General features: G+C 55.3%; 1 protein-coding gene across 1 annotated transcript in view; it reads right to left on the bottom strand.

Moving 5' to 3' along the window:
• Window positions 1-1845: 1845 nt before the first annotated feature.
• Window positions 1846-20145, bottom strand: part of SMARCA4 (SWI/SNF related BAF chromatin remodeling complex subunit ATPase 4) — a gene marked incomplete at both ends in the record, with an annotated part of 69697 nt that continues 51397 nt past the window's right edge. Inside the window, 7 exon segments of the mRNA XM_080715087.1 lie at window positions 1846-1878; window positions 1960-2102; window positions 2180-2312; window positions 2941-3042; window positions 3327-3435; window positions 12171-12460; window positions 12463-12537. Coding sequence (XP_080571213.1) covers window positions 1846-1878; window positions 1960-2102; window positions 2180-2312; window positions 2941-3042; window positions 3327-3435; window positions 12171-12460; window positions 12463-12537 — 885 coding nt within the window.

Below are 20145 nucleotides of genomic sequence, written 5' to 3'. Positions count from 1 at the left end.
GAAGCAGGATGCTCCTGGGGTGCCTTTTGGCTTCTTGCTTTCCAGGTGAAAAAAGGTTGCTTCCTGGCTTCGCCGCTGAGGTGAGCAACACGTGTTTCTGCTGGAGTGGGCAGACACATTCCCACCCCACTCTTTTTTTTTTACTGGAGCTTGAACCTAAGGGCATTCTACCTTTGAGCTATACCTCCAGCTCTACCTTTTTCTAAAAAAAATTTTTTTTGGGTCTGGTACTGGGGATGAAACCCAGGGGCATTCTACCCCTGAGCTGTACCCCCAGCCCTATTTTTTATTCTTTATTTTTTAATTATTATTTTTTGTGGGTCTGGGCTGGAACCCAGAGGCATTTGACCTCCGAGTTACACCCCCTGCCCAATTTTTTATTCTTTATTTAGAAACAGGGTCTGAGTTGTGAAGGGTCTCACTAAGTAGCTGAGGCTGTCTGAGAACAGCGATCCTCTGGTCTCAGCCTCCCAAATGCTGGGATTACAAGTGTGCGCCGCCACGCCCGGCTTATTCTTTATTTTGACACAGGGTCTGAGTTGCAGAGGGCCTCCACGCCAGCTCCTTTCCTTGCTGAAATATGAGAGATGTGACCTCGGCAGCCATTTCAGGCCACAGGTGACCTTGGATCCAGTGGTGGGCGAGGTGAAGGACTAAGGAACGGAGGCCCTGTGCTGGGGTCCGCCCTTGGGAGGCTGAGACAGGAGCGCAGGCGAGGCCAGCCTCAGCTACTCAGTGAGGCCTCTGTAACTTAGTGAGACCGATTCAAAATAAAGAGTGAGAAATCGGGCTGGGGCGTAGCCGGGAGGGACGTCCCGGCTTCAGTGCCCAGCGCCACACACTTCGGCTGTGCAGGGCTGATGTTTGTCTGGCATGCGTGAAGCCTTGGGTTCCAGCCCCAGCATGGAAGAGAAAATCCCGAACACCACATCAGCTGTGAGGCGGCCCTGCTGCTGGACCTGGAAGCAGTGGTTACATGCTGGAAGCATGGAGGGCAGGCATGACGACAGCGGCTCGTTAGGAACCGTGCGTGTGAGGGGGTGCTGGGGACTGAACCCTGGGGCATTCTATTTCCCAGCTATACCCCCCCCCATTTTTTTTTTTGTGGTCCTGGGGATGGAAGCCAGGGCACTGTGCCTCCGAGCTACACCCCCAGCTCCAGTTAGTCTTTTTATTTTTCAAACAGGGTTTCAGTGAGTTGCAGAGTCTAAGTAGCTGAGGCTGGCCAAGAACCCGGGCCCTCCTGTCTCAGCCTCCCAAGTACTGGCGTTACAAGGGCGCACACCACGCTGGCTGGCTTTTCTCACTTCCAAGATGGAACTCAGGGACACCTGCCTCTCGGCTACTCCCTCAGCCCACTTTATTTTAGAAGAGTCTCGCTAATGGTGAGGCTGGTCTCGAACCTGCGATGCTCCTGTCTCAGCCTTCCCATGCTGGGATCACGGTGTAGAGGATGGAGGGAGAGGAAGGCCGCAGGAGGCCGGGTCGTGGTCGTGGCCTCTTTATGCCCCCCCAGCCCAGGGAGCCGTGTCCTCTGAGAGGGCCCAGGACGATGGGGCTCAAAACAGGAGCGCAGCGAGTGTTGGTTTAATTTATTTCTGCTGCCATCCAGTGACCCGACGAGAGCCGCGCGGCCTGCCCACAGGCGGGGGCCGGGCGCACGGCAGGCAGGCTGCAGTTGATGCGTCACACACGCCAGGGCGCCAGGACAGGCGCGGGCACAACAGTCCTACATCTTCTCTCCGTATAAATATGGAAGATTTCTTGTTTATACAGTTTCCCGTCTCAACTACGTCTGCCGCTACGGCACTAAGGGCTACTCCGGCATCGCATGGCGCGCGGCGCTCAGTCCTCCTCGCTGCCGCTCCCCGAGCGCTCCTGCAGAGGGACACAGACAGGGGGACGGGCGTGAGTGAGGCGGCGCAGCCCGGCCCTCACCCGCCCCGGCGGCCCGCTCACCTCCTCCTGCTCCTCCTCGCTGTCCTCGTCACTCACGACGGGCTTGGCCCGCGAGCCGCGGCTGGGCCGCCGCCGCGCCCCCTTGAGCCGGTCCTGCGCCTTCTCCTTGCGGCCCAGCTTGATCTTCACCTTGACCGAGCGGGCTGCGGGGAGAGAGGCCATGAGCCCGAGAGCAGAGAGCAGCGCAGGGCCAGCGCGGCCGCGCCCCGCCCACACTCACACTCCGACTCCGAGCCCTCCTCCTCGGCCTCCTCCTCCTCCTCGCTGTCCTCGCCCTCGCTGTCGTCTTCCTTCTCCACCTTCTGCCTCACGCTGGTGAACACCGACTGCAGGACGATGGAATCCTCGTAGATCTGAGGGGACAGGCGGCTGAGACACTGCCCTCGGGGCCGGCCAGCACCGAGGGCCCCAGGGCCACACTAGTACCCGGCAGGCACACCCTGGCAGAACAGCTGCCCGGCTTCGCCCACGCCCGGCTCTGGGCCCAGACACCCAGGACTCAAGCCGGGTGTGGGCGGGCCAGGGGTCGGGCCAGGGGTCGGCTGCAGAAAGGCCACAGTCCCTAGGATTTTTGGGGGGAGTACTGGGGACTGAACCCAGGGCACTCTATCTCTGAGCTACACCGCCCGTCTGATTTTTTTATTCTTTATTTTGAAACAGGGTCTCGTTAAGTTGCAGAAGGCCTAAGTGGCCGAAGCTGGCCGTGAACCTGCGGTCCGCCTGTCTCAGCCTCTCAAGTACTGGGATTCCACGTGTGCGCCACCAGGCCCAGACCACAGGATTCTGCGAGTCCTCTAGAAAACTTCTGCTGGGATTGAAACCTGAGATGTTTACCCCTGAGAACCACCCAGCCCTATTTTATTTAACTTTGAAACAGGTCTTGCTAGGCCCCCGAGGCCTTCTCAAACCTGCGGTCCTCCTGTCACCTCCCAGGTTGCCAGGTGGCCGACCCTGCGGCCCTCCCGCGGCCCCACCACTCACCAGCGAGCCCTCCAGGTTGAAGGTCTGCGCGTTCTGGCACAGCAGCATCACGTCCTTCTCCAGGTCGCCGAGGCTGCGGTACTTATGATTGCGAATGCGCTCCTGCAGGGAGGGAGGGGGCAGCCCTGAGCCAGGACCCGTGGCGCAGGCCGGGCGGCGGACAGCTCCGGGGAGCGCGCCCTGCCACGACCTTGATCTTTTTTTCCTTTGCGGTACTGGAGATGGAACCCAGGGACATTCTACCTCCAAGCTATACTCCCGGCCCTATTTTTAGTCCTTTTTAAGTTTGAAATAGGGCCTAAGTAGTAGCTGAGGCTGCCTGCGAACCTCCCGTCTCTGCCTCCCAAATGCTGGGATTATAAGCACGCGCCACCATGCCTGGCTACCTTGATCTTCTTGAAGTCCACGGGCTTGCGGATGAGCTCGTAGTACTCAGGTAGCTCCTTGCGCGAGGGCAGCTGGATGAAGACCTCACTGAGCTGCCGTCCACTGCTGCTGTAAGGCAGGATGGGGTGTCACTCCCGGCCGCCCTGGCACGTGGGCAGGCGCCATATGTGTGCTATCCTGACCTCCAGGGCACTGCAGAGGGGCAGCCAGGGGCTCAGGACAGAGGGGACCCAGGCCAGCAGAGTGCATGCCGGGAGCACACGTGTGCTAGTGTCTTGCGGTACCAGGTGCCCAGTGCCGACCCCCGCAATCGGGTGGGATTGGCTGGCCCCGACCTCTGCTGCTGCGAGGCCCCTTTCCACCCCGGCTCCCACACACCCTGCCATGGTTTCGCTGTCGATGGCAGAGGGGCGTGGGGCGCTGGCGTGGCGGTGCAGAGCTCAGTAAAAGCTGTCTGCGTGGCTTCCTTCCTCTAAGGGCATGCGGTCTGGGTCTGCAATATGCCCTGTTCTTTTCTAGCTCTTCCCAGAAGACAGGGTGGCACCGTCACGGAGGCCCCTGGTGGGCAGGTCTGCCTTGCGAGACCCCAGACAGGCGGCTGGTGTCGCCGAGGAGCCCCCACCCTCCCTGACAGGCGCAACAGACACTCCCCGGCTCTGAAGGCTAAGAATGCTCTCAGCCACGGGGGTGAGTCACAGCACCTTTGAGAATAAAGCTCGGAGCAGAACGCGCGCTCTGCCCTCCGCCAGCTGGGCTCCTTTGCAGCGCTGGGGACAGGCCCCGCGCAGGCTTCTCTCGGAAATCCCGAGGCGCCCGCAGCTCTGGGCTCTGGCCGACTGGCTGCCATGGTGAGGCCGCGCGCCTTCCTGCAGCCTCCGAGCCTCCGTTACCCCCGGAGCCCTTGGTTAGAGCACCTATTAACATCCGCTCAGGTGTATGGCTCACCTCAGTGTCCTGGGATGAGCGGATCTTTTACCCACGTGCTCTTTATCTTATGGTGCTAGGGGCGGAACCCGTGGGCCCTCTTCCTCCAGGCTCCACTCCCACTTATTTTTTATTCTGAAACAGGGTCTCATTAACTTGCAGAGGCCTCACTAAATAGCTGAGGCTGGCCGTGACCCTGTGATCCTCCTGCCTCAGCCTCCCGAGGACTGGGATTACAAGCGCGCCACCTCTGGCCTGTTTTCTTTCCTTTCCTTTCTTGTTTTTGCGGTACCGGGGTTGGAACTCAGTGGCATTCTACCTCTGAGCTACAGCAGTAGCCCTATTTTTTATTTTTTGGAACAGGGTCTCACTGAGTTGCAGAGGGCCTCACTAAGTAGCCGAGGCTGGCCGCGAACCGCGATCCTAAGTGTGCGCCACCACATGCGGCTTTCTCTTCTTTCGCTGTTTAGGTGCCGTTGATTCCTGCTGAGTCCTGAAATCAACAGAACTCAGGTCTGCTTCAGGATGGCACATGTATCTGGCTTCTAGTTCTCAACTTGACAGACACTCCCAGCGGATCCCAGCATCATGATTTGAATAAGTCTCAGGCAGAGGCAATCAATCCAAGAGCCTGTCTGGCCTGCTCATAAGACAAGAAAAGCTCCACCTGCCCTCCTTAGTCCGCTTCAAACCATCTTCCTGACCTCTCCGCTCAAGTCTCAGTAATTTAAGCCAGCAAGGAACAGCACAGAATTCTCAAAACTGATCAATGCAGAGCCACACGTGAGGTACCCCAAAGAAAACGCTATAGAGCCAGGCGTGGCGGTACACGCTCCATACGTGGGGGCTGAGACAGGAGGATCGCGGTTCGCGGCCAGCCCCAGCCACTTAGTGAGGCTCTCCGCAACGTAGCAAGACCCGGTTTCCAAATAAAGTATAAAAAACAGGACTGGAAGTGTAGCTCGGAGGTAAAATGTCCCTGGGTTCAATCCCCAGCACCAGGAAAAAAAAGTTAAAGAGGAACTTTCTGGCCAGGCGTGGTGGTGCACGCTTGTAATGTCAGCATTCGGCAGGCTGAGACAAGAGAATCTTGGTTCAAGGCCAGCCTCAGCTACTTAGTGAGGCCCTTTGCAACTCGGTGAGACCCTGTTTCAAAATAAAGAATAAAACATACAGCTGGGGTGTAGCTCAGTGGTAAAATGCCCCTGGGTTCCAGCCCCAGCACTGCAAAAAAAAAAAAAAAAAAGAAAAAAAAAAAAAAAAAGAGAGAAATATGGCTGGGAGTGTAGCTCAGAGGTAGAATGCCCGAGTTCAATCCCCAGTACCACAAAACCAAAACCAAACAGAGGCACTTTCCTGCTGGGTGTGGGGGCACACACCAGTAGCACCAGTACTTGGGAGGCTAAGGCAGGAGGATGGCAGGTTCAAGGGCAGCCTCAGCTACTTAGGTCAAAATTAAAAAATAAGAAGGGTGAGCTGGGTGCGGTGGCACACACTTGTAATCCCAGAATTTGGGAGCCTGAGACCAGGGTTTCGTGGTTTGCGGACAGCCTCAGCTACTTAGTGAGGCCCTCTGCAACTTCATGAGACCCTGTTTCAAAATAAAGAATAAAAAATAGGGCTGGGATGTAGCTCAGAGGTCGAATGCCCCTGGGTTCCATTTCCAGTACTGAAAAAAAAAAAAAAAATAGGCTGAGGTACAGCTCAGAGGCAGAATGCTCCTGGGTTCAATCCCAGGAATACACACATACACACACATTTAGCACAAATTCATTTTCTAGGTTCAATCTTTGATACGTTATCAATTATTACCTTGCGAATTGAAAAACGAGACATCTAGGTATGTCCATTTACTTCATCTCCGGCCACACTCCCAGACCTATTTTATATTTAATTTGGAGGCAGGGTCTCACTAAGTTGCTGAGAGCCTCACTCAGTAGCTGAGGCTGGCTTCGAACCTGCCATCCTCCTGTCTCCGCCTCCCAAGCGCGGGGATGACGGGCGTGTACCCCACGCCCGGCTGAGGCGTCAGTTCCTAAGGAGCCAACAGCGCGGCGGGCAGGGAACTCGCTTCCCCACCAAGAGCAGCAGGAGCCGCAGCCCGAGGCGAGCCCACAGCACGCCCAGGACCGGGGGAGGCGCAAAGGCCGCGCCAGCCTGCGCGGCCGGGCTGGGGCCGGAGCGGCCTCTCAGCTGGGGACGCGAGCTTCTGTTTTCGGTCAGCTGTAGCAGCGCTCGACACGAGTGCCTCGCTTCCTCTGGCCCATACGTGCCTCGAGCATGGGGCACGGCGTCCGGAGGCAAGCGGAGCGTCTGCAGCAAACTGCACATGGCCGAGAGTGCCAGCTGAGCCGTGGGGCTGCCCGGCATGATGTCCTCAGCTGGCTGGACTCTGCTGGCTGCAGACTGGAACCGGGGCCGCCTCTGCTGGAGCGAGCCACCCCTCCCCTAGGGCTCCACAAGGCACGCCTCGGCCTGGCCAGGTGCCTTTCTCCTCTCAAGGCACGCCTCGGAACCTGAAGTGCCTGGCGGCTCACACGCAGGGCCAGCTCCGAGCCAAGTGCATAGTGAGTGCCACCCATGGACGTGCGCCCTCGCGGTGGGCCTGCAGCTCTCTAAGACCCAGCATCCCCGCAGGACCACCCCGCCGAGGGCCACACACTGGGCATCGCGCGCAGCTCTCCCATGGCCGGGAGTCCTGGGGCTGCTCTCGACCAGTCCGCTCAGGACACAGCCTTGGCCTCCAGCTGCCAAAGTGACTTCCCCGAGAACTGCGCGAGGCACCCCCGCAGCACACACAGCCCTCCACGCGGCCGGCCCAGCCCAGGGCCCCGCCAGCCTCCACGCAGCTTTTTTTTTCCTTTCCTTTCCGGTACTGGAGATGAAACCAGGGGCATTCGACCTCCAAGCTACACCCCCTGCCCGATTTTTTATTGTTTCTTTTGAAACAGGGTCTCACTGAGTTGCAGAGGGCCTCACTAAGTAGCTGAGGCTGTCCGCGAACCGCGATCTTCCGGTCTCAGCCTCCCGAGCGCTGGGCTTACAGGAAGGGCCAGGCCACTGAGCACTGGGCTTTGCAGGGGGCTCTAACACCCGCCAAGGAGCGGGGGCGGGCCGCCCCTGGCTGAGAGGGGCACAGAAGGGTGAGACTCACACCATCGCCAAGGCGTGGGCACATCGTGGGGGAAGCGGGCCACCTACCAGGCATTAGACCGAGGCCGGGCCTCTCACGCCATGTGTCGGCGCCTGCCAGGGCTCGGGAGCACCACCTGCCCTGGCAGCCGGTGGCTCGGAGCCTTCCAGGTGGCTGACAGGCACATTGTAAAGGGCCAGGTGTGGTGGTGCATGCCTGTAATCCCGGTACTTAGGAAGGAGAGAAAGGATGGCAGGTTTGAGGCCAGCCTCAGTAATTTAATGTGCCCTCAGCAACTTAGCGAGGCCGTTTCAATATAGGTTGGGGTTGTAGCCTGGAGACCGAATGCCACTGGGCTCCACCCCCAGTACCAAAACCAAAACTCAACAACAACTACAGAAGCTGAGGCCCAGGTCGTGCGAGGCGGCAAGCCCGCGTGGCCGGCCTCAGCCTCCGCTTCCTGGCCCTGCCATCACGGCTCGGCTCGCCAGGCTGGAGTAGTGCGTGTTCAGCTTTGGGTGAGGCTTTTCTAGGATGGCCCAGAAAGGCACAGGGTGCCTGTAAATGGACTGATAATTCATACAGCACACCATCAAGTGTGCCCAAGCCTTTCTGCTACCACACACTGAGCACAGCCACGCGGGGACGCCCATGCTCCCGGCCTACACCGGATCCGCAGGAGGAAGCCGAGCCTGGGCGCCCCACTCTGCCCAGCGCAAAGCACACCCACTTCCGCTCACAACGGGGCGGAGAAGGCAGGCACCCAGGTCCAAGGAGATCCGTGCTCGCCGTGTGGCCGATCGGGAGGCCAAGGCAGGAGGACTTCTGAATGGGAGCTCAGGGCCGGCCCGGGCAGCACAGCGAGACCCACCTTCCCTCCCAGGAGAGGGCTCCGTCCCTGGGGCGGCCCCGGGCTGCCTCAGGAGACGGCCTTCAGGCGCGTCCATCCTCCTCAGCACGTCCTCCTGTCTGCCCGCGGCTGTGACAAGTGTCCTGGATAAGCATATTCCCGATCTTCCTGAAGCCCAACTTCTGTTATAAGTGGTAAAGAAGTGCAGCCTAGGCCAGGGACGTGAGGATTTTCTCCTACTGTTACCTAAGAACACCGCTACCTTCCACAGTCCACTGCCACGGCCTATGTGTAAACGCCGAGTCCACCGTACCTGGCACATTCTGTATATTTTTTCTTTTTTTTGCAGGTCTGGGGGTGGAACCCAGGGGCATTCTACCTCCGAGCTACACCCCTGCCCTAGTTTTTATTCTTTATTTTGAAACCGGGTCTCAGTGAGCTGCAGAGGGCCTCACTAAGTAGCTGAGACTGTCCGCGAACTGCAATCCTCTGGTCTCAGCCTCCCGAATGCTGGGATGACAAGCGTGCGCCACCACGCCCGGCTACATTCTGTATTTTCTACCTCCGAGTTAAACCCTCAGCCCTACTAAAAAAAATTTTTTTTTGCAAGGCCGGGCATGGTGGCGCACGCTTGTAATCCCCGCGCTTGGGAGGCTGAGACAGGAGGATCGCACAGGTTCGAAGCCAGCCTCAGCTACTTAGTGAGGCTCTCAGCAACTTAGTGAGACCCTGTTTCCAAATAAAATATAAAGTAGGTCTGGGAGTATAGCCTGGAGGTAGAAAGCCTTTGGGTTCTACCCCAGTACCACCACAAAAAAAAAAAAAAAAAAAAAAAAAATTTTTTTTTTGCAGTACTGGGGATGGAACCTAGGGACATTCTACCGCTGAGTGACACCCCAGCCCTATTCTTTAGTCTTATTTATTTTGGTGGTACTGGGGATGGAACCCAGGGGCCTTCTACCTCTGAGCCACACCCCAGCCCTATTTTTTATTCCTTCTTTTTGAAACAGAGTCTCATTAAGTTGTGGAGGGCCTCAGTAGCTGAGGCTGTCTGCAAACCGCGATCCTCTGCTCTCAGCCTCCCCAATGCTGGACTGCAAGCGTGCGCCACCACGCCCGGCTATTTTTTATTTTTTGATACAGGGTCTCACTGAGTTGAAAAGGGCCTCACTAAGTAGCTGAGGCTGTCCACGAACTACCATCCTCTGGTCTCTGCCTCCCAAAGGCGGGGATTACAAACGTGCACCACCATACCCGGCATGCATGCATGCACCCATCCATCCATGGTACTGGTGGTGGAACCCAGGGGCTTTCTACCTTTGGGATATACTCCCAGACCAATTTTTTTTTTTTTTTTTTGGGTGGGTCTGTGGGTGGAACCCAGGGGCATTCAACCTCCGAGCTACAATTCCTGCCCTATTTTTTATTCTTTATTTTGAAACTGGGTCTCACTGAGTTGCAGAGGGCCTCGCTAAGTATCTGAGGCTGTCCGCGAACTGCGATCCTCTGGTCTCAGCCTCCCTAACGCTGGGATGACAAGCGTGCGCCCCCACGCCCGGCTCTATTTTGTATTTTATTTGGAAATGGTCTCACTAAGTTGCTGAGAGCTTCACTCAGTAGCTGAGGCTGGCTTTGAACCTGTAAGATACTACCATCTCAGCCTCCCAAGAGGGATGACAAGTGTGCCCACCATGCCCGGCTCTCCTATTTTATTTGAGTTTTTGAAGCTGGGTCTTGCGAGGTCAATGAGTCTCTCTACTTGGCTCAGGCTGTTGCTGAGCCTCGGATCTTACTGTCTCAGCCCCCCCAGTACTGGGATTACGAGTATGAGCCATCACACCCAGCTAAAACTTTATGTATTTATTCTCTGTGGTTCTGGGGATGGAACCCAGGGCCTTCTACCTCCAGGCTACGTTCCCAGACCTATTTTACATTTTATTTGGAAACAGGGCCTAAGTAGCTGAGGCTGGCTTTGAAACTAACGTGATCGTCCCGTCTCTGCCTCCCAAGTCCTGGGATTACAAGTGTGTGTCACCACACCTGGCTAAAACTTACTTTAAAACACAGACTGTGAGCTGGGCGAGGTGGCGCACACTTGTCATCCCCGCGCTTGGGAGGCAGAGACAAGAGGATCGCTCAGGTTAGAAGCGAGCTGCGCGCGCTGGTTTAGGAGACCCTGTTTCCAAATGAAAATGTAAAAATAAGTCTGGGAGTGTAGCCCGGAGATAGAAGGGCTTCCAGGAACCCCAGTACCCCCCCCACACACACAAAAAAAAGAATGTGAGCCAGGCGTGGTGGCGCACACTTGTAATCCTAGCGCTTGGAAGGCTGAGACAGAGGATCCCACAAGTTCAAAGCCAGCCTCAGGTACTTAGTGAGGCTCTCAGCAATTTAGTGAGAGTCTGTTTCCAAATAAAGTATAAAAAAATAGATCTGGGGGGATAGCCCGGAGGTAGAAAAAGTCCCTGGGTTCTACCCCCAGTACCACCAAAACAAAACAAAACAACAACAAAAAACAAGACAAAAAAAAAAAAAATCCAGCCATACTTTTAAGAATAAAAAAATTGGGCTGGGGTGTAGCTGGGCTCGAATGCCCCTGGGCTCCATCCCAAGGGGATGGAGAGAATGTGTCAGTGCTTGGGAGGATTAGGACTGTAGGTTTGAGGACGGCCTCAGCAAATAGTGAGACTCTCATTAACCTAGTGGATCCTTTTTCAAAATAAGATAGGGCTGAGACTGTAGCTTGGAGGTAGAATGCCCCTGGGCTCAATCCCCAGCGCCACACACACCTGGCCAGGTGTGGTGACTCATGCCTATAATCCTAGTACTTGGGAGGCTGAGACAGGAGGATAGAAGGTTCACCGCTAGCCTCAGCAACTTAGCTTAGTGAAGTCCTATTTCAAAATAAAAGACAAATCAAGGCCCAGTTTAAAATTAAAACAAAACAACAGGGCTGGGTATGGCTCTGAAGTAGAATGCCCCTGGGTTCGATACCCAGGACTACATTAAAAATAAAAAGGTAAGCCCGCCATTTATTTGTAGAATTTGCTTCAGAGATTGTGAAGTCTGCATATTTAGGAGTCGTTACTTTTGTCAAAATTTCAACACACAATCCTAGCACTTGAGAGGCCGAGACAGGAGGATCCGGGTTCACAGACAGCCTCAGCTGCTTTGTGAGGTTCTCTGCAACTCAGTGAGACGCTGTTTCAAAATAAAGAATGAAAGATAGGGCAGGGGGTGTAGCTCGGAGGTTCAAGCCCTTGAGTTCAATCTCTAGTACAGCAATAAATAAATAAAAAAAAATAAATAAATAAAATGGCATAACAGCCAGGTGTGGTTGTACACACTTGCCATCCCAGCATTCGGAGGTAGAATGGCCCCAGGTTCCATCCATAGTGCCAGAAAAAAACAAAAACAAACAAAAAAAAAACCGACACACAGATGGGCCTGGTGGTACTTGTCTATAATCCCAGCATTTGGGAGGCTATGACAGGAGGATCACAGGTTTTGAGGACAGCCTCAGCAAGTAGTGAGACTCATCGACCTAGTGAGACGCTATTTTATAAAAACAGGGCTGGTTGTAGCTTGGAGGCAGCGTGTCCCTGGTTCAACCCCCTGGACCACAAAACCAGAACATCACGTGGGTGGATTGCAGCTCAGGGAAGGCCGGTGGCTGCACCGCAGCTGAGGTCCAGGGCTGCCCTCGGCCTGGCCGGAGTGTGAGGATGGGCTGGCCCGAGGCCATGGGCAGGCAGGGCCGGAGCAGGGACCCAGCCCTAAGCCCCTGGCCGGGCCCGCGCCCCGCTGTCCGCCTGCGGTGCTTCCTGGCCCGCCCGTGTCCTCTCAGCACGGGCAGGCTGCCCCCGATGACCTAGACCGGCAGTGCTGCGGCCGGCTCGTGCTCGCCAGGCCAGGCGGCGCGCCTGCTCGGCTTACCTGTCTTTGTACTTGATCACGGCGTCCACGATCTTCTTCATCTTCTTGGTGAGGCTGGGCGGGTTTGGGGACAGCTTCTCGGCGGGCGGCCGGCCCCGCTTCTTCTGCTTCTTGCTCTCCTCGTCCCTGTCGCGGCTGCGGGTGCTGGTGGTCGGCGTGGAGGACCCGGCGTCGCTGTCCCGCTTGCGCTTCCGTGACGATTTCTTCTGCCGGACCTCCTCCTCGATTTCCTCCAGCGTGCCCTCCTCGATGGCCTTCAGGGTCAATAGTAGTAAAATAGGACAGCCAGCACCCGGGTTGGAAAGCGGAGGCCGTGACGCGCACCGGGCCCAGCCGGGCGGGCGCCGTCGTCCTTCAGCGTGGCCGGCTCGGGGGCCAGGCACCCGGAGCCCCCACCGGCTTCCAGGCAGCAGAGAAGCACCAGCGCTGCCTGCTGGGCCTCAAGCCTGCGCCCGTCCCGAGAAACCTCGGCAGGAACGCCAGGAGAGCCATCCTGAACCTTGGCTGCAGGCGGCCCAGTGAGCAGCCTGCCCGGGCGCTCGCTACCTTCAAGCTGCAAGCCCAGCTCTTATTTATTTTTATTTTTTTGGTGGTACTGGGGTTTCTGGAAGCCCTTCTACCTCCGGGCTACACACCCAGACCTATTTTTTTATACTTTTATTTGGAAACAGGGTCTCTTAAGCCAGCGCGGCTGGCTTCGAACCTGCGCGATCCTCCTGTCTCCGCCTCCCAAGCGCGGGGATTACAAATGAGCGCCAACACGCCCGGCCCAGCTCTTATTTTTATGTTCAAACTCGTGATCCTCCTGCCTCAGCTTGCCAAGTACTGGGATTACAGGTGTGTGCCACCACGCCCAGTCCTGTCTATTTTTTTTTTTTAAACTGCTGATTTACCGAGAACACACAATAGGTCATTTTAGCCACTTCGAGGTTTAGTTCAGTGGTATTAGGTGCACCCAGGGAGGGCGCACACCACCTCCGTCCCACAGCCCTCCCTCCCCTGGCCTCAGTGCTGCTGAGCCCGGGGCTCCCTCGTTTTGGTTCGTTTTGTTTTTTTGCGGTACCGGGAATGGAATCCAGGACACGTGCTCCCGAGCTACACTCCAGCCCAGTTTTTAGTCTACATCTTTTTTTTTTTGGTACTGGGGATGGAACCCAGGGGCCTTCTACTCTGGGCTACACTCCCAGACCTATTTTTATATTTTATTTGGAAACAGGGTCTCAAACCTGTGTGATCCTCCTGTCTCAGCCTCCCAAGCACGGGGATTACAAGCGTGCGCCATCATGCCCGCTAGTCTTTCTATTTCTTGAAACAGGGTCTCGCTGAGGTGTGAAGGGCCTCGCTAAGGAGCTGAGGCTGTCCTGAACCACGATCCTCCAGCCTCAGCCTCCCCAGGGCGGGGATGACAAGCGCGCACCACGCCTGGCTTCCCCTGCGTGGCCCTCAGGGTGTAGCCCGGCTCGGCCTCCCCAGCTCCTGCACTTGGCGGGTTCCCTTCCCTGGGCCTGGTGCTCAGGATGAAGCCAGGGCCTTGTCCAGGCCAGGCAATGCGCCCCGGCCGCTGCCCAGCCCAGGCCGTGGCTCGTTCTGGCTATTCTAGGTAAGGAGATGATTGATACCTGACTCCCACCAAACTGCCGAGGCAAAGGACAAGCATGAACAGCAGTAACTCGCAAGACCTGAGCTGGGTGGTGGCTCACATCTGTCACCCGGCGACTGGGAGGCTGAGACGAGAGGCTTCCGGGCTCGAGGTCGGCCAGCAACCCGGCAAGAGCCTCAGCTAAATCTTAGCAAGGCTCTGTTTCAAAACAGAGAATAAAAGACAGGGCTGGGGTATAGTTCAGAGGTAGCACGTCCCTGGGTTAATCCTCAATACTGAAATAAGTAAATAAATAAATAAACAAGTGAATCAAATGGGACTAGGGATACAGCTCAGTGGTAGAATGCTTGCCTAGGATATGTCTGATACCCCCCACCAGAATTCGTGTGTGTGTGTGTGTGTGTGTGTGTTTTACCTGAACCCAAGTGACTGGAAGCCTGGTTTCCAGGGAATCTTAGAATAAAAAGGGGCATGAGGCCTGACCACAAAGGGGCTGGCTGGCCCGGTTCACTTAGTGTGTGACGGGACCTGGGCACCGAGCTTGGTGCAGAAGACGTGGCAGACCAGGGAGGCCTTTGCACCATGGAAGGGAGCCAGAAACGAGCGCCAGCCCAGACACGGGAGCGCGAGGCCGTGAGGGAGGCTGGGAAAGGCCTTCTGGAGGAGGCAGCAATTAGCCAGCAATGGGGTGGGGGGAGGGAAAGTGTCCAGGTCAGAGAGGCAGGAGGGCTGAGAGCCTCAGACCTGCAGCGCACCCAGGGAAGAGGAGTGGCTTTTTTTTTTTTTTGGTGGTGGTACTGGGGTTCCTGGAAGCCCTTCTACCTCCGGGCTACACTCCTAGACCTATTTTTATGTTTTTATTTGGAAACAGGGTCTCTTAAGCCAGAGCAAGCGGCTGGCTTTGAACCTGCGTAATCCTCCTGTCTCCGCCTCCCAAGCATGGGGATTACAAGCGTGCGCCACCACGACCGGCGAGGAGTGGTTTTTAAACTGTCCTCACATTCAAGCCCTGAAACCTCAGAAAGCGGCCTTGTTTGTGACCGAGTCCTTTACATGTAAAGGGGGAGGTGAGTACTATCCTGCAGGAGAGGGAGGGCTAAGTCCAATGTAGGTGTCCTATTTTTATTTTTTTGCAGTACTGGAGATAGAAACCAGAGGCATTCTACCTCCGAGCTAAACCCCCAGCCCTATTTTTTAGTCTTTATTTTGAAACAGGGTCTCACTGAGTTGCAGAGGGCCTCACTAAGTAGTAGCTGAGGCCGTCTGCAAACCCAGATCCCTCCTGTCTCAGCCTCCCAAATGCTGGGATACCAGCATGCGCCACCAGGCCCAGCTTAGGTGTACTTATTAATGACAGAAAACGGCACACAGGGAGACATGGAGAGGGCTGCGTGTGCAGCAGAGGTAGAGACAGGAGTGGCAAGAAAAGGCCTTGTCCTCGCCCCTGCCCTGGTGGGGCGCACGACTCTGCTCACACTACAGCTACGGACCTCTGGTTCCAGATCAGGGGGAAAGTCAGTTTCCGTTGTGCAGGGCTGCCTGCCATGGTTGTGATGCTGTAACAGGCAGTCAGGGAAGACGATGAAGGGTCGGCCCGGGAAGGCCAGAGCCAGTGTCTGCCCTGCTCTCGGTGCTCAGCGCCAGGGAGGCAGCGCCAGGAAAGCAGCACTGACCTCATGCCCAGCGGCTGGACTGGCTTTGCATTTTTCTTAACTATAAATATAACATAGCAAAGACATGTGCTCAATGAGAAAAAATAGTCTCTGACAAATGGTGGTTAGACTACTGGACAGCTATATACAAAAGAATAAAGTTGGAACCCTACCTCACCCCATATATAAAACTTAACTCAAAAGAGATCACAGATCTAACCGTATAAACAGATAAACTATGAAACTTAAGATAAAGAAAAAATAGGGGCAGCCGGGCGTGGTGGCGCACGCTTGTAATCCCGGCATTTGAGAGGCTGAGACCACAGGATCACGGTTTCCAGACAGCCTCAGCTACTTAGTGAGGTCCTCCGCAACTTAGTGAGATCCCCTTTCAAAATAAAGAATAAAAAATAGGGCAGGGGGCGTCGCTCGGAGATCAAATACCCCTGAGTTCCATCCCTAGACACACACACACACAAAAAACAAAAACAAAAACAAAACAACAACAGAAAACAAAACATAGGGATATAACCATCATGACTTTGGACCTGGCAAGGATCAAAGCACAGACAACGAAGAAGCCAGGCTGGAGGCGCGCGCCTGCACGCCAGTAGCTGGGCGGCTGACGGGAGCTGCAGGTGCAAAGGACGCGAGGGGACACTTCTCCACAGAAGACGCAACAGTGACCCTAAGCACGCCGGCCGCCAGGGAAATGCAAACGGGACCACTGCCGTGCCACTCACGGCACGCTCAGAACCCACGGGGAGACGCAAGCCGGCCGTGCTGGGGGCCACGGAACTCGAGAGGCCGAGGGCCAAGGACACACGTCCCGGGCCAGCCCAGCGGCACAGTGGGACCTGACTCAAAACAACAAGGGCTGGGATGTAGCTCAATGGCTGAGAGCATCTCTGGGCTCACGCTGCAGTGCCATAAAATAAACAAAACAAAATGAAGACGAGATACGAGGGCTGGGATGTAGCTCACAGGCAAAGTGCCTTCTTCGCAGGCGCGGCGCTACGGGTTCGATCCCTGATAACAAACAGACAAAAACAAACAAACAAACAAAAACCAAACTAGAGCCGGGTATGGTGGCACACGCTTGTAATCCCAGAATTTAGAAAACTGAGATGGGAGGATCGCAGGTTCAAAGTCAGCCTCGACAACTTAGTGAGGCCCCTTTGAGATCTGGTTTCAAAATAAAGAATAAAAAATAGGGCCTGGAGCCGGGCGTGGTGGGCACGCTTGTCATCCCCGCGCTGGGGAGGCGGAGACAGGAGGATCGCGCAGGTTCGAGGCCGGCCTCACTGGCTTAAGAGACCCTGTTTCCAAATAAATAAAATATAAAATAGGTCTGGGAGTGTAGCCCGGAGGTAGAAGGGCTTCCAGGAACCCCAGTACCACACACACACAAAAAAAAGATAAAAAAAATAGGGCTGGGGGTGAAACTCATAGGTAGATTGCCCTGGGTTTCATTCTCAGTACTGAAAGAGAGAGAGAGAGAGAGAGAGAGAGAGAGAGAGAGAGAGAATATATGATGCCAGGCGTGGTGGTGCACGCTTGTAATCCCCGCGCTTGGGAGGCTGAGACAGGAGGATCGCGTAGGTTCGAAGCCAGCCTCAGCTACTTAGTGAGGCTCTCAGCAACTTAGTGAGACCCTATTTCCAAAATAAAATATAAATGGGACTGGGAGTGTAGCCCGGAGGTAGAAAGCCTCTGGGTTCCGCCCCCAGTGCCACCACCACCAAAAAAAAAAAAAAAAAAAAAAAAAAAAAAAAAAAAAAAAATCAGCCTCAGCAACTAAGTGAGGCTATCTGCAATTTAGTGAGATTCTGTTTCTAAATAACAAATAAAAATAAGGCTGGTGTGTAGTTTGGAGGTAGAATGTCCCTGGGTTCAATGCCTAGTACCACAAAGACAACCGAACCAAAAGAACCCACATGACGCTGAGGCCAGGAAGCAGCGGGACGTCTCCACGCTGCTCGGGGAGCGGACACGGCGCGGCAGCGGCGAGCGCGTGCCTACAATGCTCCTCTCGTGCAAAAGCCGACACACGGATGCTCACAGTGGCCCTGACCGCAGCAGCGCGTGCCCATCAACAAAGGGACAGAAGATGAAACTGGCAGTACCACCCTCAGAATGCAGCACCAACATGCACTCAAACACGAGGAGTCCTCAAACACGGCAACCAAGCGGGGCACGATGAGGCGTGCCTGTAACCCCACCACTGGGAGGCTAAGTCAGGAGGATGGCAGGTTCCAGGACGGCCTCAGCAACTTAGTGACGTCCTCTTTCAAAATAAAACAAGGGCTGAGGTGCAGCTCAGATAGAGACTGCCCCCTGGGTTCAATCCCTGGTACTGCAAGCAAAATGAAACAACTCTTCTGCCAGATGGAAGAGGCCCCACACCAAAGGACCACGCACTGTTGATTCCACTGCGAAAGACCAGGACAGACAACCTTGTAGAGACAGAAAGCAGGGAAAGAGCGGCCCCAGACCCTGCTCGGCAGTGCTGGGTGTGGTGGCACACGCCTGTGATCCCAGTATTAGGAAGGTTAAGAAAGGAGGAATGCAGGTTCAAGGACAGCCTCAGTAACTTCGTGAGACCCTGTTTCCAAATAAAGATAAAAGAGGGCTCAGAGGGAGAACACCTAGCACCCCTAAAAAAATTCTCCTGCTCCCTGTGATGGTGGTCACAGCGCGGCTACATACGCGGAGCTGCGCCTATTAGACCATGATTTACATGGAACGTAAATCACGTCTCCAAAAATGTCTGAGGATATTTGTGGGTCTGAGGACAGGAGAGAGCCCAGGGGCATTTGACCTCCAAGCTATACCCCCTGCCCTATTTTTTATGGTTTTTTTGTGTGTGTGTGGTACTGGGGTTCCTGGAAGCCCTTGTATCTGGGGCTACACTCCCAGACCTATTTTATACTTTTTTATTTTTGAAAACAGGGTCTCTTAAGCCAGCGCGGCTGGCTTCGAACCTGCGTGATCCTCCTGTCTCCGCCTCCCAAGCGCGGGGATGACAAGCGTGCCCACCACGCCCGGCCTTATTCTGTTATTTTTGAAACAGGGTCTCCCTAAGTTGCGGAGGGCCTCACAAAGTAGCTGAGGCTGTCCACGAACCGCGATCCTCTGGTCTCAGCCTCCCGAACGTTGGTATTACAAGCGTGCTCACCACGCCCGGCCAGGGCCATTTTTACACATGGCTCCAGCGCAGGCTGGATTCTTGGTCATTGACTCTATATTCATAGCCCCCAGAGTGGCATGGGGCTGACTTGTTTTTTAATTTTTATTTTTTGGTGCTACTAGGGATGGAATCTAGGTGCCTTCTACTGCCAGTTACTCCCTGTTTTTAAAATTTGTTTTTTGTTTGTTTTTGCAGTACTAGGAATGGAAGCCAGGGGCATTGTACATTTGAGCTACTTGACAGCCCTCTTTTTTTATTCTTTATTTTGAAACAGGGTCTCAATGAGTTGCCAAGTGCCTCACTAAGTAGCTGAGGCTGGCCGTGAACTGCAATCCTCCTGCCTCAGCCTCCTGAATGCTGGGACTGCAAGCGTGCGCCACCTCGCCCAGCTTCTTTTTCATTCTGAAAGCCAGTGTCATGAGGTTGCGGAAGCCTCACTGAGCTGAGGCTGGCATAAATCTGCGACCTTCCTGTCTCGCCTCCCAGCTCAGATGGCAGGCGTGCGCCATCACACCTGGCTTCAGGGACTCTCGCTGCGATGCCGGCGCTGAGCTTGAGGCCAGCCACCTGAGCGGTAGCCTGGGCATGGGCTGGCCTCTGCAGAGGGCTCGTGGCCGCTGCTTGGTTCTGACTCGGGCGGCGTCTGGAGGAACAAGGGCTCGACTTGCCGCTAACTTATCAACAAGCTTTCACAGGCAGCTGGCACGTGAGCGGGCAGCACCCTGTCAGCAGAATGTTTTTTATTTTGGTGGTGATGGGGATTGAAGCCAGGGTCATTCTATCACCAAGCTACACCCCAAGCCCTATTTTGGTTTTTGCTTTCAACACGGTCTTGCTAATTTGATGAGGGCCTAACCTGCAATCCTCCTGTCTGAGCCTCCCAGGTACTGTGATTACAAGTATGCGCCACCTTGCCCGGCTGAGCAGCACATTTTTTAAAATGGGGTGGGGGCTATTGGGGATGAAACCTAGGGGCCTTCTACCTCTAGGCTACAGTCCCAGATCAATTTATTTTTTATTTTTTGTCGTACTGGGGATGGAACACAGGGGCCTTCTACCTCTGAGCTACCTCACTAAGTAGCTGAGGTTGGCCACGAATCTGCGACCTTCCTGTTTCTTGAGTACTGGGATTACAAGCATGAGCCACCAGGCCCGGCTTCAATTTTATTTCTTACTTCGAAACTGGGTTTCACTAAGTTGCTGAGAGCTTATGCATTGCTGAGGCTGGTCTTGAACCGAAATTCTCTTTTCCTGTATTGCCAAGAACTGGGATTACAAGCGTGAGCGACCATGCCCGACTAGCAACAGTGTACTTTCTAACCTCCTGAAGAGGCAAAGCCTCCGGCTCAGAGCTGCTCGGGGATAGCGCGAGCTACTTCTTGTGAGCAACCATGATGTCTGGAGCAGCTCAGCAGCCTACCCCAGGCCAGAGGCAAGGGGCCACTGAGCACGCCAGCGAGGCCGGCGGGCCTGAGCTGGTCGGAGGCCGCCCCAGGACTGCGCCTCACTTGGCGGCCCGCCCGGGGCCGGCGA

Source organism: Muscardinus avellanarius, assembly GCF_963383645.1.
Source record: "Muscardinus avellanarius genome assembly, chromosome: 18".
NCBI classification, from domain to species: domain Eukaryota; kingdom Metazoa; phylum Chordata; class Mammalia; order Rodentia; family Gliridae; genus Muscardinus; species Muscardinus avellanarius.
The sequence above is the reverse complement of the archived record's forward strand: the minus strand, read 5'-3'. Positions and strand labels throughout refer to the sequence as shown.